The sequence below is a fragment of the Danio aesculapii genome, chromosome 19, assembly GCF_903798145.1.
Source record: "Danio aesculapii chromosome 19, fDanAes4.1, whole genome shotgun sequence".
NCBI lineage: Eukaryota > Metazoa > Chordata > Actinopteri > Cypriniformes > Danionidae > Danio > Danio aesculapii.
In genome coordinates this window covers 22,331,630-22,349,375 of record NC_079453.1, presented here as the reverse complement: position 1 = coordinate 22,349,375, position 17,746 = coordinate 22,331,630, and the positions used below count along the sequence as shown (strand labels likewise).

Genomic DNA, 17,746 nt, shown 5'->3' with positions numbered 1-17,746 from the left:
ACAAAAAAAAAACACTTTAAATAATGCTGGTTGCTGGCACCCATTGACTTTCAGCTATCAGCATTTTTCAAAATATCTAATTTTATGTTCAAGAGAACAAAGAAAAATTTTGTTTTTAACAAATGAAGATTGAGTAAATGACAAATACATTACATTACTTTTTAATGAAGCATTTTATTCAGACTGTTTAGCTTAATATTGCTTTTAAAAGTGAATGATTTTAGAGGTAATCTTCATTTTATTTTCATATTTCAAAATGCTCAGTGTAAAATGATTGAATAACAAAAAATAAAACAAACAGAAGCAGTCGGAAAACTAAAACAGAACTGGATTTTATTGGGCATACTTGTACACAAAGTACACAAATCGGTTTCGAACAAATGAAGGATGTGGAACTGACAGAATTTTCATTTTTAGGTGAACTATCCCTTTAAATGAAGCATTTTAGTCAGACTATTTTGTCCAAGGTCGCTTTAAAAAGAAAATTATTAAATTGTTTCATACTTCAAGAAATTATCGATGTAAAATGATGGAATAACAAAAATAAGACAAACAAAAGCAGTCAAAAAAAAAGTATGCCAGCACATGATTTTATTGAGCATACAAAGCATTTGAATATGTATATTACAAAGTGAAACAATAGGAATAGATTTATTTGTATTGTTATTATTCTGAATGTGCTTGTTAAATCAGTAAATAGTTATGTTAACCCAAAATTAGATACCCTACAGAAGGTGATTATATATAAAAACAACCGAAGAGTATAGATAGTGTCAAATAATGAGAAGACAATGTAATATGTATTATGAGCATAATGTATGTGTAATCTCTTTACTGGTCTAATCACTCATAGTGTTGGAGCAGGAGGAGTAGTGCACAGAGCAGCATGAGCAGATACACAGACAGTGTTGAGATGGCTGGACTGGAGTCAAAGATGCTGGGAAAATCATCACGTGTAGTGACGTCAACACTAGATGGTGTTGTAGGTGAACTCAGAGTAAAGGATCTGGACTCTGCCTTCCATTCAGTTAAAGTAAAGGCCAATTTCAAATTCTCACCTGTTGAAGAAGTACAGAGAGATAGTATTGTATATACAGCAGTACTTTTTATGTTGTGGAAAACTGAACAGTGGTCAAACAACCTACCGCTTGTATAGATGGCTAAGTCTGTGTAATTTGCCCAGCAGCCACTAAACGGGATGGTTGTGTTTCCATAAAGCCCCTCAACTGGATTGCCATTAGCATCATTGAGCACAGCTGAGAGGGTCAGAGACGTCACTCCCACAGACACACAGTCACCCTGGAAACAGATGCACATGAAAAAGATGCACTTTTTTAATTCAATGCCATGTTCTAGTACTATTCTAGTACTAAATTAAAAAAAAAAAACAAAGGGGAATTAGCACTATTAAGAACTAGTGAAATGTTCTAATTTACAATTATTATTATTTTCCTTTTCAATGTAAATTGTAACTTTAAGGTATTATATTAAAGGTATTTTAAGACTCCTTAAAATCTGGAAATATTATTATGATTGTGGAATCCCCAATCAGGGGCCAGATGTAGGAGCACTGAATTTGGGAATCTATGTATTATTTATCTTTTTTTTTATTTTTAGGTCTGTGTTTTTTTTTTGCCAGTTGTTATGCTGCCACCTATGGGGCATATTAGTCACTGCACTGTAGGGGAGTAAATATCAGCTAATCAGCAAGAAGCACGCCAGTGGGTAGAGACAGTTTCAAATGCTTCTTTGGAGGACATTATTGCGTAAACTTTGTGGAGTAGTTTGGTGTGGAATATTGAAACATGTTTTGGAAGCAAGAATAAAATAGATCTAAATTCAAGCAAGTGTCCTGCATCTAAAAAAAAATACCTGCTGGGAACAGCGGTTTCAACAAACAATTCGCTGTAATAACTTGGTATTCAGTTTCCTACCAGTTATCAACTGAAAACTACAGCTTTAGTTTTTCTGAATGAAAGCTTTGTTTCTTGTTGAAAAAGAAATATGACACGGTTTGAAGCACGGTAATTGCACAGTAACTGATATTTGGTATTTTAAACAAGAGGTGCGTCCCAAATTGCATGCTTATGCACTATTCTATGCCATTTTGTAGTATAAATAGTGTAAGTAGTGCGTTCACACTGAGAACTCTAAAAATAATAGGTGCACTTTAATTACCCGGATGATGCACTCAACCGTTAAAATGAAAGGTGCGTACCAAATCGCATACTTATGCACTGTCCTGCGCCATTTTAAAGGATAAATAGTGCGTTCACACTGAACACTCTATAAATAATAGGTGCACTTTAATTGCCCAGATGATATACTGAACCGGTAAAATGAAAGGTGCATCCCAAATCGCATACGTATGCACTATTCTACGCCATTTTGTAGTATAAATAGTGTAAGTAGTGCATTCATACTGAACACTCTAAAAATAAAAAGTGCACTTTAATTTCCCGGATGATACAATCATTCAACCGGTAAAATGAAGTGTGGAATGATGGACACTTCACGCACTCAACAACTGAAATTTTGCTCATGTAGCGGAAGGGGCAGAACTATCGGGTGCACATGTTGGATAACTATTTATTTTGGATTGTGAAAGCAAAATTCTCCTACGAGAGTGATTATAGCGCCTCCCAATGGTGAATGCAGTTATATTCATGGCAGGTATTATTTGGTAGTTTGGTCATTTATTTTGCTAATTTGGCAACCGTCAAAGTCATCAGGGAAACGGTTTGAATTTTCGCTTAGTAAATAAAACATTGGTGTTCCAATTGGGACTACACTACATACATATACTATGCTGTTGAGTGTGTAAGTGCATACGTACATAGTGCATAAGTTCATAGTGTAAAATGTGCCATTTGAGATGCAGCTGAAGTGTGTAATGATGGACTCTTCACGCACTCAACAGTCGTAGCTTTGCTTGCACATGTTGGATAACTTACTTTATTTTGGTTTGTGAAAGCAAAATTCTCCTATGAGAGTGATTATAGAGCCTACCGATGGGGAAAACGGTTATACCCATGGCAGGTATTATGTGGTAGTTTGATCATTTATTTCACTAATATGGCAATTATGAAACATCATCAGGGAAACAAAATTCAGTTTGAATTTCCGCTTAGTAAAATAACCATTAGTGTTCCATTTGGGACAACACTACATACATATACTGTACTGTTGAGTTTGTAAGTGCATACGTACATATTGCAATATGTATAGTGTGCCATTTGGGAGGCAGCATAGTTCTTAGCTGGTCATGTGCTGGTCCTGAGCAGGAGTTAGTTGACCAGCTCAGCAGAAACTTTTCTAAACCTCCAGCCATGCTTCAGTTAATAAAATACCTAATCATTCATTCATTTATTCATTTTCTTTTCGGCTTAGTCCTTTTATTATTTCGGGGTCGCCACAGCAGAATGAACCGCCAAAATAGCTAATCAGCATTTTTATTTATTATTTATTTGTTTTAACGGGTTTCTGTCTCACCGCTGCATCTAGAGCCATGATGCTTGGCTGAACATTGAGCAGTCCAAGGGATGATCCGGCCTCCGGCTGAACCACCACCAACAATGACGATACAGTCTTGACCGTCTCCACCTGCTGATCAGCACGGGTAACTTCCTGAGTGGCCACCTGACAGAGAGAAAGAGAGAGAGAGAGAGAGAGAGAGATAAAGAGATTCAAATAAAGAAAGCATGGTGTGCACTTTATTGAACAGCCACTATTGGCTATTAATCTATGATGACAAAATAACTGATATTAAATGTATTTAAAATTCATTGTGAAACCCAGGATCCAGGATAAGCTGCTCAATAAACAGCGGATTATCACAAAATACTAAATACCATATTTTCTTTAAAAATGTTCAAAATGATGTATGAGTTGAGTGGGACTAAGAGCCACCTTTGCTATAGTCGAGACTTAGAGGTGAGCACTGGAATGATAAAATGAGGGATGCCGATCAGTGATAAGAGAGTACCAAATCTCAGCAATTGTATCTGCTGTTACATTTAAATATGTGTGCAGCAGTCATCTATGAAGGGGCTGCTTCTTAGTTTTGTTACACTCTTAAAATGCAGGGTTTTCAAAACCCAATGTTGGGTTAATTTTTTTCAATTAAATATAAATTAAACTTTTTAACCCAGCGGATGCATTTGTCCATATTTGATCCAACATAACAACAACCCAGTATTTTTTAGAGTGTATTTGTTATGTTGTGTCATAATTAATGTTAATTATTCCCTGGTTCATCTCACTTTCTTCGATGTAATGTGACCTGTGCTTATTGCTTTTGGTGTCTGCATTAAATTATGTTTACAAGTTTTATTTTCATTTACATATAGAAAACATATTAAACAAAGATTTTTATATGACGTATATCACTGATGATTAGGGGCAGACAGAATCTGCAGACATTTTTTGCTATTTCTGCAGAGAATTTTGTAAATACATTTTAGGAGTATCGTATCTAAATACTATTTAGTTACTAATAAAATAATACATTTTTAACTTTTATTTAATGTTTACAATGCACATCCAATTATATCCACTTATTTGGTAAACAAAGCAAGTCTCTTATAATATCTACTAAAACTATTACTTTACAATCTGTATTGTAAATAAATCATATCAACATTTTAATATTATTATTATTATATCACAATAATATTAGTGAAATGAATTTCAAAGCTGAATAAATATAAAATTACACACATTTACACAAGTAAATACATAGATTCAATAATGGGCTAAAATCTGTGGAAATCTGCAGATTTCTGCATGCGCAGATTCTGTGTGGGCCTACTGATGATATATGGACAAACAAAACCATTGGGTTCATTTTAGAAATTGCATTTTAACTTATTTTTTGATCCAAACTATTGGATCTGTACATATTTGACCCATATTTAAAGTGTACATGTATATAAAACACTAGATATATAGGCTATATATTGTACAAATAAAACAAGTGGATTAACATCTTACATTATTCCAGGCTGGGTCACTGGATGAGGGTGGAGGAGGAATGATACCCATGGATGACACATTGAACCCGATGGACTGACTCAGATTTCCGGATACAGCAGCACGACCCAGATCATCAGCAATGTTCTTCAGGACATCAAACTGTTGGGTGTCTTCTGCAGACAGAATATAAATATACAATTTCTGACTAAATGACGTGATCTAAATGCTGTTGTGTATTAATAATTTCTTGTTTAAATACAATTTAGCTGTCTGTTGTCACCTGTGGTGCTGTTGGTGGTCGTCTGAACTGGCGGCTCCCTGATCTCCACCTGCACTGTCAGTCCTGTCGAGCGCCGTCGTCTGGCATTAGTTCCCTCACGGATAATGTTGGTGATTCGGATTTTGTAGGGTGGAATTTTCAGGAATGCAGCCAGATTGTTGATCAAATTTGCCCCAAAGAACTCTGCCTCAGTCATGGCCGGAAGGTTGAAGGCCACAAACAGAACTGGGGAGGTGCGGATTTGTACAGGATCCGAGCCACGCAGAAGTAAGTTCATCATTTTGTAGTCTTGGTCAAAGAAGTTGGAGCCATGACTGGCATTGAAACTGGGTACATATTGGCCTGAGGAGTGCAGAGAGAACAACTGGTAAAGTAGCAATTATCATGTGTTGTTCAGGTTGGAATATTATTTTCTTATAGCTTCTACCTGTATAAGTTGGCCCGAGCAGTGTGTAGTCAGTTTTGCCGGCATTCCACTGAGCATTTGTTGGACCAACCAAACTATTGTTAACATATACATCCAACCGCTGAGGGTTTGAGTAAAATACAGCCACTCTGACAGACTGAGGACAAAAAAAAACAAGTACAGTCAAAAATCTGCTTTAATACTGACTATCAGATTTAAGCCTTAGCTGGATATTTCACTTCACTGTGTTACACACTGCAAGGTCATTTTCAAAAACCCATAATAGGGGCTCTTTAAATACCCACACTGTAATGAAATAAATGAGAATGCAAACCTGCATTTGTTTTTATTTATTAAAAAAAAAACTGAATATAAAAACTATTGCAGGTTTGCATTCTCATTTATTTCACTACAGTGTGGGTATTGAAAGAGCTCCTATTATGGGTTTTTGAAAATGACCTTGCAGTATGTAACACAGTGAAGGGAAATATCCAGCTATGGCTTAAATCTGACCGTGTTTAAAACTATTGATTCATCTATAAAAGAGTCTACTCATAGTGGTTCAAATGAATCACCACTGTAACAAGTCTTTAGCCGAGTCTTTAGTTGACCAATCACAACAGACTGGGTCATCGGACCAATCAGTGCATATTAGCATCGCGCTAAAGAGGGGTTTGGGAACCAATGAATCGCTCAACAAATCATAAAGGAGTCGTTGGTATAATTAGGTAAAAATAAATGCATATTATAAGACAATGAAAGTGTTTTTGATCAGACTGTTGTTGGAGACCCCTTAAACCGAAATGTGACCTTTTTAATACATAATAGGGGCTCTATAATAAAATAATGCAAGGCATGATAGAAAAACTTAAATTATAAGTAAGAATAAAACCAAATAAATAAAATAAAACCTAGACATGTTGTGTCAGTATAGTGTCAGTATAAATATTCTTCTAGACTAACCTCTGTAGGGGCAGCATTCAGTAACATAAGTCTTAAGTTCTGTGGTGTTGTGCTGGTGAAATAGATGTCAAAGGATTTACTGGTGGCAACAATGGCGTGGAAGAGAGAAACTCGCTTCTGGCATGTGTAGCCAGCACACCAGCCGTGATCTTGTGGGCCTGAGATCAAAGATTCAAAGTAGGATTTTAAAATGCATTAATGCACAATACACAAAAAATATGCATAAAACAATAGGTTTTAAGGGAGTTAAGAGTCATACCATTGATCAAATCCACATATTTGTCCCCCAGGATGGCGACAGGTGAAAGACGCCTGGTTTCAGTGTCAGCGTCCAGACTCTCGATCACCAGCATCTTGTAGTTCAGCCCAAAGCACTTGTAGCTCTGCCAGGTGCTCATGTAGGTACAGTTATTTTTGATCACACCTGCACAGGTAAAACAGCCACGTCATGTGATTTCTTATAGATTACTGTGAATAATGAACAGCACTCAGACGTACTGTACCTTTGTAAGGGGAGATCTGATTGACAGGTATGCGGCTGCCATTGAGATAAGTGAGCATGACTTTAGGGATTCGGTAATCGCCCAGTCCATGCTGAGGGTTCCCATCCCACTCATACTCAGAATCGGGCACCACTGCTCCCACAGCTCCCAGGAAACTGCCATCCAAGTCCTTCAACAAAGACTTCTTCTTTGCATCACAGTCCATGTCCACACAGTCCGATGGGTTCGCCTTGCTGAACACAAGCACTTTGCACTTATAAATAGTATCTTATTTTTTGAAAATGTTACTACTGGATAGTTACTTGACAAAAAATAAACAATAAGTTTCAAAAATTGGATAAATGAATATAGATGTATGGGACAAATTGCCCCAAAGAAAACAAAATGATTAACAGTGTGAAACTGACATTGTACGTTGACAATGGCTGTAATGTTTTGGTTTACCTAACATCAGGCCGATGAATGAATGCTAGACAGTCCACTGTGCTGTTTATCTTAGTTATCCTTTCAACACTGATTGGATGTTGCAGATCTTCATTTCCTGGGTTGGTCATGAACATGTAATTTGTCTCTGTTGAACACACACTCTTGAACCCAACAAACGTTGTGTCTGCAGACAAAATAGACAGTGTAAACCGAACAGTATATGAAGAGTTTAGATGCAAAAACCTCTAAGTGCTATCTGAAATGTTCTTCTAATATTAGCATTTTTCTCAGGCTCCTTTGTCTTGATTCAGCAATTTCTCTTTCCTGGCAAAGAATTGGTTATTTTCATCACTTTTAACATGAAATAACAGAACATAAACATTATAGGCTGAGAAAGATGCTCAATGTAGAAGAAAATTCCAGATGGCACTTAGAGGTTTTTGCATCTGAACTCTTCATATATTATATTATATTATATTATATTATATTATATTATATTATATTATATTATATTATATTATATATATATATATATATATATATATATATATATATATATATATATATATATATATATATATATATTAGTTTGCCAATTTATACCAATTTATACTTTAGTTACATGCTGTAAATCTCAATCTAAAATGATAATCTAAACACTAAACAATGGCAATCTCATGTACTGTCATGAAAATTAATAATAAAACAGTTACTGGCAAACTGGAGAGTAACATCTTTGATTTATTGACCTATATTGGCTACTTAGCACACACATTTGGAGGGAATGTGATTTACCAGAGACAGTCATCAGACCAGTTATTGCATTGTAGCTCATTAATCCAGGGTGAGGCTTTTGTGGTGCATGATTATGGCCAGATTCAAATGTTGGCCAACAAACTCCAGACCTGCCACCTGTTACAACCAGAAAACGCAGTTAGAATTGCATGCAAGAAAAAAAAAATCAGTTATATGAAATAAATGCATTCATTATGATCTTATGTTTGTATTGTACCGTTGGGGGGACGTGGAGCCCCATGACCTCTACTCATTGAAACATAGGTCATAGTCGTGGACAGACTGTCTAAACAGTTAAAGTTGGGGCTGCTGCCGACAATCAGGGCACCCTGGACAGATTATTTGTGAAGATTTATGTAATCAGATATGAGAATGTTTTTCATTTTCAACTTTAAAAGATATACAGTGGTGGCCAAAATAATTAGAACACATAGATGTCAGTTGATTTTGTCCAAGTGATCATTACAATACCCATAAACTGAATGAAATATGTGCAATGCACTATAAGCAATTTAACTCATCATAAAAATATTTAGGTAATTATCCATACTTAAAACAAGCTATGCATTTTTAATTGTTAACGTCATACAATGTCACAGAACTCAAAGTAAAGGTTCTGGATTTATTTGCAGAACATATGAGATAAATCAAGTCAAGTCAAGCTTTATTGTCATTCCGCTAGACGTGTGGACATACAGAGGAATGATATGTCGTGTTTCGCAGGACAGCTACGTAAATTATTTATAAATACAAACACAACACTGGACATAACAGCTATTTTAAAAACCTAAGCATAACTAACATATACTATGAGATTTGGTATATCTTATAGTATAAGATATAACATCAGAACTTCAAAAGTAATAACATATTACTATTGAAGTTCTGAGGAAAAATATTAACATTGTGCCAAAAAGATGTGCAGTAATTGCTGGACATACAACATAGTAGGTAAGTAAAAAGTGGATTAAAACAGTATGACTCACTTTATTTTATATTTGTTGTGCTCAGAGCAACAATCTGCATATTTCATGAACATGATGATAATAAAGCATGTTTTGGAGGTCAGTATTTTCAGATCTGTCAGGTGTAATAATTTTGGCCACTTATGTATAGTGTCCACAGTATATACTGTAGTGCATTCTCACCTGCACACGAACGGTTTTGTCAGAATACATGTGGCTGACCGCGGGAGGTTCATAAATTAAAGATATGATTCCCATTCCATTATCAATCAGGCTTACATTAGAAATCAACACACTCATGGATACCTGCAAGCCAGAAAACAGCCATTAAAACAATGCTAGATAGATCAGCACAATGCATTTGTAGAACTAGCACATTTTGACCAATAGAACACATGGGTATTATACAATAGTAGGATGTGCATGAATCAGTTATCATACTTGAATATAAATGCCAAAATCAAAGCTCCTCCAGACATTGAAGCCCTGGATCTGGGAGCAACCAGGAAGACCGTCTTTATTCATGTAGAGTCCAAAAAGCCCACCATGTGCCTCATTCTGACTCCACTGTGCCACTGGATTTGAAACTCCTTTTGACATACAGTATTGTTGAAATGTTTATTTTGTGTGTATGTGAGTGTTTATTTTTGATAATCTCTTTTGCTTCATATATTGTACCTGGGCAGGGTTCTCCATCAATTCTGAATCCCACTCGTTCATACCCAGCAACAATATTTCCTTGAAGAATCACATTGGTGGCCTCACTCACCTAGGGCAGACAACATTATATTTTTATAGTATTAATCTTTTAAGCATGCAGTTCTAAAAGTACTGTGGAACTACCATGATTTTCAACATGGTAACATACGTGCATTAGTGTCTAATGTACCATTACATACATGAAAATGGTAGCTATTTAATAGCATATTCTAACACAGTAACATGACATTACCATCTGACTTCATTCTGTAAGTAGTACAGTACCTCAATTCCTGCATTCCACTGAAAGTTGAAATCCTCTGCTCTGCCATTGTAAGATCCAGGCCACAGTGTCAAAGTAACCAAGTTCCTCCGAACCACATTACTGTCTCCCCAGACTCTGATTCCTGGGAAATGAAAATGAAAATAGCAATTCTATGAGGAATTATGTATGGTTTGACACTGTAGAAGTGTTTTTTCTAGAGTTTTTTTTTTTGGCAGGCCTATTTCCACACACGATCGTCCTGTTGGAACATTCCTCCTGCACTCACACAACTGTAGTATCATTAGTGAGGATACATTAGTAGCCAATGTCTGAGGAATTAAAAAATGAAAATAATCAACCATCTCTGTGAAAACAAACTTGGGAAGATATTTACTTGCAAAGATTTAAACTGCCACAATGGGAGAGGGAGAGAGATGAAGGCTAAAAGGCAAAGCTCTCGATTTACAGGTAAATCTGCATTTCTACTCTCACCTATGGTCATGAACTTTGGGTCATTACCAAAAGAACAAGATCTCAACCACAAGCAGCTGAAATGAACTTCTTTTGCAGGGTTGCAGGACACACGCTTAGAGATGGAGAGAGAAGTTCTGTCACTCAAGAGGAGTTCAGTGTATAGCCGCTGTCCTCCACATCTAGAGAAGCCAGTTGAGGTGGCTCGGGCATATGTTTCAGATGCCTCCTGGACGCCTCCCGATAAGGAGGTATTCTAGGCTTATGTCAATAAGAGGAGGTCCACGGGAAGACCCAGGACATGTTGGAGAGACCATGTTCATTAATTTCCCTTCACCTTAGTCCCTGATTATCAGGAGTCACCAACTATTACGGCATATGTTTTACACAGTGGATGCCCTTCCAGCCAAAACCCAGTACTGAGAAACACCCATACACACTCACACACACACTACGGCCAATTTTGTTTACCCAATTCACCTTTACCACATGTGTTTGGACTGTGGTAGAAACCGGAGCACCTGGAGGAAACCCAGTTATATATATGAAACCCTCCAAAACAGAATGGACAAGCAATTATGAGCCTTTTGCATGCAGAATGAGACATTTGTAACAGCAATAAACTCCAGCAAGTTAAAGTTATTGTATGCAAATCCATAGACTTTTATCTATTAATAAAATAAAACAATGGAAACTTTGATCTTGGAGCAAGTTTTATCCTAACTTTGCTGGACTCAGGCAATTGCACAGTCCATATGTCCAGCCCTCTCAGGACAGGACATAAGGATAACATATAAAGAAGGACTACTGCAATTGCACTAAAGTTCACACTATTATACTGCACTCACCTTTTAGTAGATTTCAGTGTGTGGCTATAATCTGCTTTAAAAAGTCTAAATTATTTGACTGAGAGGCTGTTGTGCTCCATCTCGGCAGAATGAATGTATTTTCATTTTGTGTTAACTTTAAACAGTAAAGCTGCTGCCAGTGAATCTGCACCTTCTCCAACGGTGTGATGGATCACATTGTCATCAATGCTCAGTCCATCTGTTCCGAAAACGCCAATAGCAGGAGCAAAGCCGTCATGAAACGAACATCCCTTGATGTATGACTCCCCAGCCACCTAAAAAAAGATTGTACAATTGTACAATAAGCTAGACATTGTACATTTTAAGTGTAACAGTGAGCTGATTTATAATGGAGATATCAAGGCTTTCTCTCACCGATTCCAGGTTGAAAAACACCAGAGAGTATCGTGGGTCTGACAGGTCGTTCCATCCCTCCTGTCCAGTGTGATAAAACTGAACATTTCTGATCTGAGCTTTTCCTGTGATGATGAATTAATATGAGCTTAGTGATGCTACTGTACATGTGCAAATGCATTACTTAGACACACATACTTAATTATTGTCAGCTTTTCATTAGCAAAATAGTAAAAACGAATAATAACACTTTAAAACATTGGTCCGTTGGTTACTAACATGAACAAACTATTAGTTATACATTTATTATTACAGTATTTATTTATCTTTGTTAATGTTAGTTAATGTTTTAAAGAGCCCCTATTATGGGTTTTTGAAAATGACCTTTCATGTAGTGTGTAACACAGCTCTAAGTGAAGTGAAATATTAAGCTAAGGCTTAAATCTGAAAGTGCGGCATGTTTAAATCTATTAATTAATCTACAAAAAAGTCGACTCATCGTGCTTCGAATAAATCGTCTTGGTAACGAGTCTTTAGCCGTGCCGGCGTGATGTGGATATGGAACTTAAGCCCGGCCCAATTGTTTCGCACACAAACCCGGAAAACAAACAGAGCAGCAAACACAGTAGCAAAGAAAAAGAAGAAGAAAAAAGGCTGTGCTCAGCTGGGTAATATTTGAAGTGTGAGGGGAAAGTTTATACTATTTTCTTTACCCAAAGATGAAACTGTGAAGAGTCAGTGGTTAAGGTTTATTTTTGCAAAAGTACCTCAGCATTATAGCCCCAGCCTTTTGCTGTGTTCCTGTCATTTTTCTGACAAGTGCTTCAGCAATCTACACACTTACAATGGGGGATTTGTCGGCAGTGGGGGTAGTGGTTGAAATTACGGGAGTTTTCCAGGATAAATAACAAAATAGGAGGGCGGCAGGATATGGGTCTCCCGGGAAAAATGGTAATGATGGTAGGTATGCTCACACATATATTATGCACTCTGAGTACTTCAAAATTGTTGATAAGATATGGTGAGCCTTTCTCTCTGTCTCGCGCTGAGACTAATCGCAACAGACTGTGGAGGGGTTTGGGAACAAATGAATCACTGAACAAATCATATGGGAGTTGCTGGGATAATTAGGTAAAAATAAATGCATATTATAAGACAATGAAAGTGCTTTTTGACCTTGCATGCATATAAACCTGTTGTTGGAGACCCCCAAAACCAAAATATGCCCCTTTTCAATGTATAATAGGGGCTCTTTAAGTTTAAAAACATTAGTTCATGTTAGTTCTTATTAACCCACGGTGCTTTAACTATTGTTAACAAATACACATTTGGATTTTAATATTGCATAAGTTAACATTGAACTATCATTAATAAATGCTTTACAATGCTTTATTCATACTTAGTTAATGTTAGTAGACACATTAACTTAAATTAATTAATGGCCCATTATTCCAAAGTGTTACCAAATAATCATTGGATGTAAGACCTGTTTTTTTAAGTTTTTTCCTGAATAAAGATGAATATATATTATACCTCTGAAGGTTATTCCATCAACAAAGAAGGTTCCCACCAGCACTCTGGCTCCGTAAGACTGTGTGAACATTTCTGGATACTCCTGACCAATGATTTGGATGTTCCTGGTCAGTAAAGCCACATTTCCTGCAAGCTGATAACTTCTTGAAGTACCTGGAACACTGTAGCTCTCCCCTATATGAACAGATACATTAAGATGTCATATTCTTTATTACTTTAAAGACAGATATATTTCTTTTTTTTTCCACTGTTTTTGTCACAGAATGCATTTTTTATTTTTAGTTGAGAATGTAGTTGTTTAAACAAAATGTAAACATATGTTTTAGATTTTTAAAAATTCTAAAACAATATGAGGGTTTTTTCTGACACAAAAGAAATTATCTGAAAAATTGTTGAAGCGACCTCTGACATCCATAGTAGGAAAAAAATATATTATGTAAGACAATGGCTACCATCTTTCTACATTTATCGAAATAACTTATTTTGTGTTCAACAGAAGAAAGAAACTCCGGATTCTGACAACTAAAATTGTAAGTGAAAACACTAGTTGGAAAACACTAATGTAGGATACTCACCAATGTGTGTATATGTTAAAGGCTGGTCCAGTGTCAGTGTGCGGCCATAATCAGAAACAGCAGTGATGGTGCGGATTTCTGTCTGCCAAGGGTCATAGCTGGTGGTGGACAGCAGGATCTTATCCCCAACCTGAAGATAATAAAAGCAGTCTAGTTCTCAAAAGGAGATTGGACTCTTATTGGCATCACACACACCTCATGAAATTCTCTTTTAAACTCCTTTTGATGGCACTAAAAAGCTTCTGACCTTCCAGTCCACAGACTCCTGTAGAGAGAGAGAGCTGTTCCCTGCCTGGGATGTGCTTGCCAACTTAGTGTGATAGATGTTGTGTGGCATGCCATACAGGTCAAGAGATCCAAACACACCTAGAAGTGAAATCAGAACCTTTAAAGGCTGTGGTGAGTGTATTTTAACATTGTTTACATGTCTGCCTGTTTTTTTTTAATGCACTAAAAGAGAAACCAAGCACAAATGCATCAGTCAACACTATTGCAGCTGAGCTTTCACTCCTTAAACTCCATGTATCTATCTCCTTAAAGCTGTATCTAAAATTAAATGGTTTGGTGTGTCCATTCATAAATGGGATATCGCCCTCCGAAGGGTACTTTGGAGTAAAAACATAAATGACCACAAAATTTTGTGTTATTCCAAACCAAAGTGGTGAAAACTGGCCACTTCGAAGTGCGCTTCAGAATGAAGGATTTTCAAGGGCACAACTGATGGACATACAAGAGCAATACTAGAAAAAGTGTACAATAATAAAATTAAAGAACTAAATGGGAGAAGTAAGACAAATCCATTTTCAAATTTAGGTGCAAATAGAAACAAATTACTCGCATAAAGCTTAAATAAAATAATGTACCGTTTGTTTTGTTTGTTTTCATTTTATTCTAACTTGTTTCTTTAAATGTGCAGTATAAAGGTTGTGAGCCGGACTACACATCCCATCATACATTGTGCTAATTACACACTACAGCTGTTACCAATCTGGACTCTCTGAGCAAGTTTCTTGTTTTCTGTCTTGGACTATTGATTGTTTGCTGAATGGCCTGAGCCTATAGCCTGTTTTGGATTACTCTTCTGGATTACCCCCGATATTGTTGTTTGCTCCTGCCTTCAAGCCTGCCTGTTTGACCATCATTTTTATTAGAAAAAAAAAGAATCATGTGGATCCTCATTCTGTTATCACACTTCATTATGTTACATAGAGATGGGAAACGTGCACATATTGTGTAACAACTCACTAATTTGCTCTAATTCAAAGTTTCTGGTTCAAGGATATATGTCTGAAATAATCCTATATTACCACTTGCCGTTATGTAGTGTTTATTGCTTTATCCTAGCTAAGATGTGATAATGATATGTGTAGGTGATAATAATATGTGTAGGTGGCACTTATTTGCATATTTATTAATACATTTATTAAATCATGCAAGATATTGAGAAATATCCTAGTATGCGTGCTAAAATATTTAAATATGTTAATTTGTTATTAAACATGGGATTTTGGGGCTACAATTATGGACTGCAGTGAGGGTTTTAGATGGAAACCAATTCATCTTTTTCAAGCTGATTCAAGATGTCTTTATGACAGCAATTAAGACAAAATCAATTCCTGATGCTTAATTTGGTTAAATTCAGGTCATTTACCCAGCACTTTGGATCCTTGGTTTGGTCCAGATGGTAACAGCCAGTCTGGTGTGGTATGGCTTCCTCTCAGTACGATCTGTAGTTGACCTCTGAAGGGTGCATCAGGCCAGCCGGCAATCAGACGCCCACCCTGATTTTGTGAAAATGTAAGGAGATTTTATTGTGGATACATTAGAACATGTTTTTATATGATAAATATTCAAATGTTTGGTTAGCTAATCAGAGGCTGGTTTAATTATCCTAGGATCCCTGCTATAGTAAGGTGCAGTATTAATTACTTTGTGCAAATGAATGTAACATCAACTGTCACAGCATGTAAAAAACAAAAATCTCCATCTCAAACCCATATATCCATGCTATATGGTAACCCACAAAATAACTGTCCACATTAAATTTAGTCTTTAGTGATTTCATTTATTAAAGAATAATTTAATTGTAATTTTGCTTTAAGAACAATCATGAACAGTAATCACATTTATAAATTTGAGCAAAATCATTTGATTAATATATCATTAGAATTTCAACAATTTTTTCATTTTATTAAGTAAAACTGAATCAATGAAATAAATGTTCCCAAATTTTAGTCAAATAATCGATTGATGGGTATGATAAAACCTAAAAGGGACATATGAACAGAACTACAACTAAGCTAGATTAAGAGCAATTTTTAATGTAGACACAAGCTTACCTGAATGGAGATGTATGTGGCATTCAGAACAACATTGTTATATTGCATGGAGGTGTCATTGTTTGTGTCTGGAATCTCTAAAACTCCAACTATCTTTAGCTTATTCAGGGAGGGGACTACAACATCCACAACCACCCAAATGCCTATTAGAGAAAATTGGAAAATATTTTCATATAATTATTTACAATGTTCTTTCTCTTACAGTATCGGTTTAAGATTAGCTGCATTAAAGATGCTCACCAGATGGAATGACCACATCAGAGCCTACTTGTGGCACAGTGAAGTTGTTCTCTATGCTTGACCTCCAAAATGAAGTATTTGACCAGAATCTACAACACAAAAAATTATTTAATCATAAGAAAAGTCAACAGATTCATTATCATTTGACTGTGTGAAGAAATAATTTGTTTATTGTTATATGTTTTTATTAGTTTATACATGGAGTTTGCAGGTCTACGGCCATTTGTGGGGGCTGAGGTGGCTACGGGTGGAGGGGCTGGCTGGATACAGTTGGGATAATAACACTGATATACTCTGAAGTCGAGTGCTCTATCTACAAGTGAGCGGTCCACACTGTTCCTCCTCCTCCGGCTAGACAAACGGTCTCTTCCAGACACTGTGGACAAAAATTAATTCATTAAATTATTAGCAAATTATTAGCAAAATTTCAAATATAGCTTGGATGCTTTAGGTGAACAAATCTTGTACCCATGTAATAGACATTTCTGGATGTCTGGTTGAAGTACCAGTCCCCATTTACATTGGCAGTGGGGTTCAGGGCCTGGGAAGAACCATTTCTGTCATCTATAACGCGGAACCGATCAGGTGCCTGGGTCAGGTTGTGGTTCAAAATTACATAATTTTCTGGCTATAATGGGAAAAAAAAAGTTTTCAAAATAAGAAGAGGTTAACATAATGTTAATAATAATTTATATATATATATATATATATATATATATATATATATATATATATATATATATATATATATATATATATATATATTTTTTTTTTTCTTTTTTAAATATTTATCAAATGATGTTTAACAGAGCAAGGAAATTTTCACAGTATGTCTGATAATACTTTTTTGTCTGGAGAAAGTCTTATTTGTTTTATTTCGGCTAGAATAAAAGCCGTTTTTATTTTTTTTAATCCATTTTAAGGTCAAAATTATTAGCCCCTTTAAGCAATATATTTATTCGATAATCTACAGAACAAACCATCCGTATACAATAACTTGCCTAATTACCCTAACATGCTAACCTAATTAACCTAAGCCTTTAAATGTCACTTTAAGCTGTATAGAAGTGTCTTGAAAAATATCTGGTAAAATGTTATTTACTGTCATCA

At 35.9% G+C, this 17,746-nt stretch overlaps 1 protein-coding gene across 1 annotated transcript in view; it reads right to left on the bottom strand.

Annotated features, from left to right (window-relative positions):
• Positions 1-602: 602 nt before the first annotated feature.
• Positions 603-17,746, bottom strand: part of pkhd1l1.1 (PKHD1 like 1, tandem duplicate 1) — a 64,458-nt gene continuing 47,314 nt past the window's right edge. The window contains exons 51-76 of the mRNA XM_056480020.1: positions 17,105-17,264; positions 16,835-17,012; positions 16,637-16,725; positions 16,397-16,539; positions 15,709-15,838; positions 14,305-14,423; positions 14,058-14,187; positions 13,483-13,656; positions 11,971-12,074; positions 11,747-11,870; positions 10,297-10,418; positions 9,991-10,081; positions 9,754-9,902; positions 9,496-9,618; positions 8,565-8,676; positions 8,348-8,464; positions 7,571-7,736; positions 7,127-7,359; positions 6,883-7,047; positions 6,624-6,781; positions 5,682-5,817; positions 5,255-5,596; positions 4,993-5,147; positions 3,493-3,639; positions 1,146-1,299; positions 603-1,058 (exon numbers count right to left, since the gene is read on the bottom strand). Coding sequence (XP_056335995.1) covers positions 844-1,058; positions 1,146-1,299; positions 3,493-3,639; positions 4,993-5,147; positions 5,255-5,596; positions 5,682-5,817; positions 6,624-6,781; positions 6,883-7,047; positions 7,127-7,359; positions 7,571-7,736; positions 8,348-8,464; positions 8,565-8,676; positions 9,496-9,618; positions 9,754-9,902; positions 9,991-10,081; positions 10,297-10,418; positions 11,747-11,870; positions 11,971-12,074; positions 13,483-13,656; positions 14,058-14,187; positions 14,305-14,423; positions 15,709-15,838; positions 16,397-16,539; positions 16,637-16,725; positions 16,835-17,012; positions 17,105-17,264 — 3,936 coding nt within the window. The 3' untranslated portion in view covers positions 603-843. The remainder of the gene's footprint in view (positions 1,059-1,145; positions 1,300-3,492; positions 3,640-4,992; positions 5,148-5,254; positions 5,597-5,681; positions 5,818-6,623; positions 6,782-6,882; positions 7,048-7,126; positions 7,360-7,570; positions 7,737-8,347; positions 8,465-8,564; positions 8,677-9,495; positions 9,619-9,753; positions 9,903-9,990; positions 10,082-10,296; positions 10,419-11,746; positions 11,871-11,970; positions 12,075-13,482; positions 13,657-14,057; positions 14,188-14,304; positions 14,424-15,708; positions 15,839-16,396; positions 16,540-16,636; positions 16,726-16,834; positions 17,013-17,104; positions 17,265-17,746) is intronic.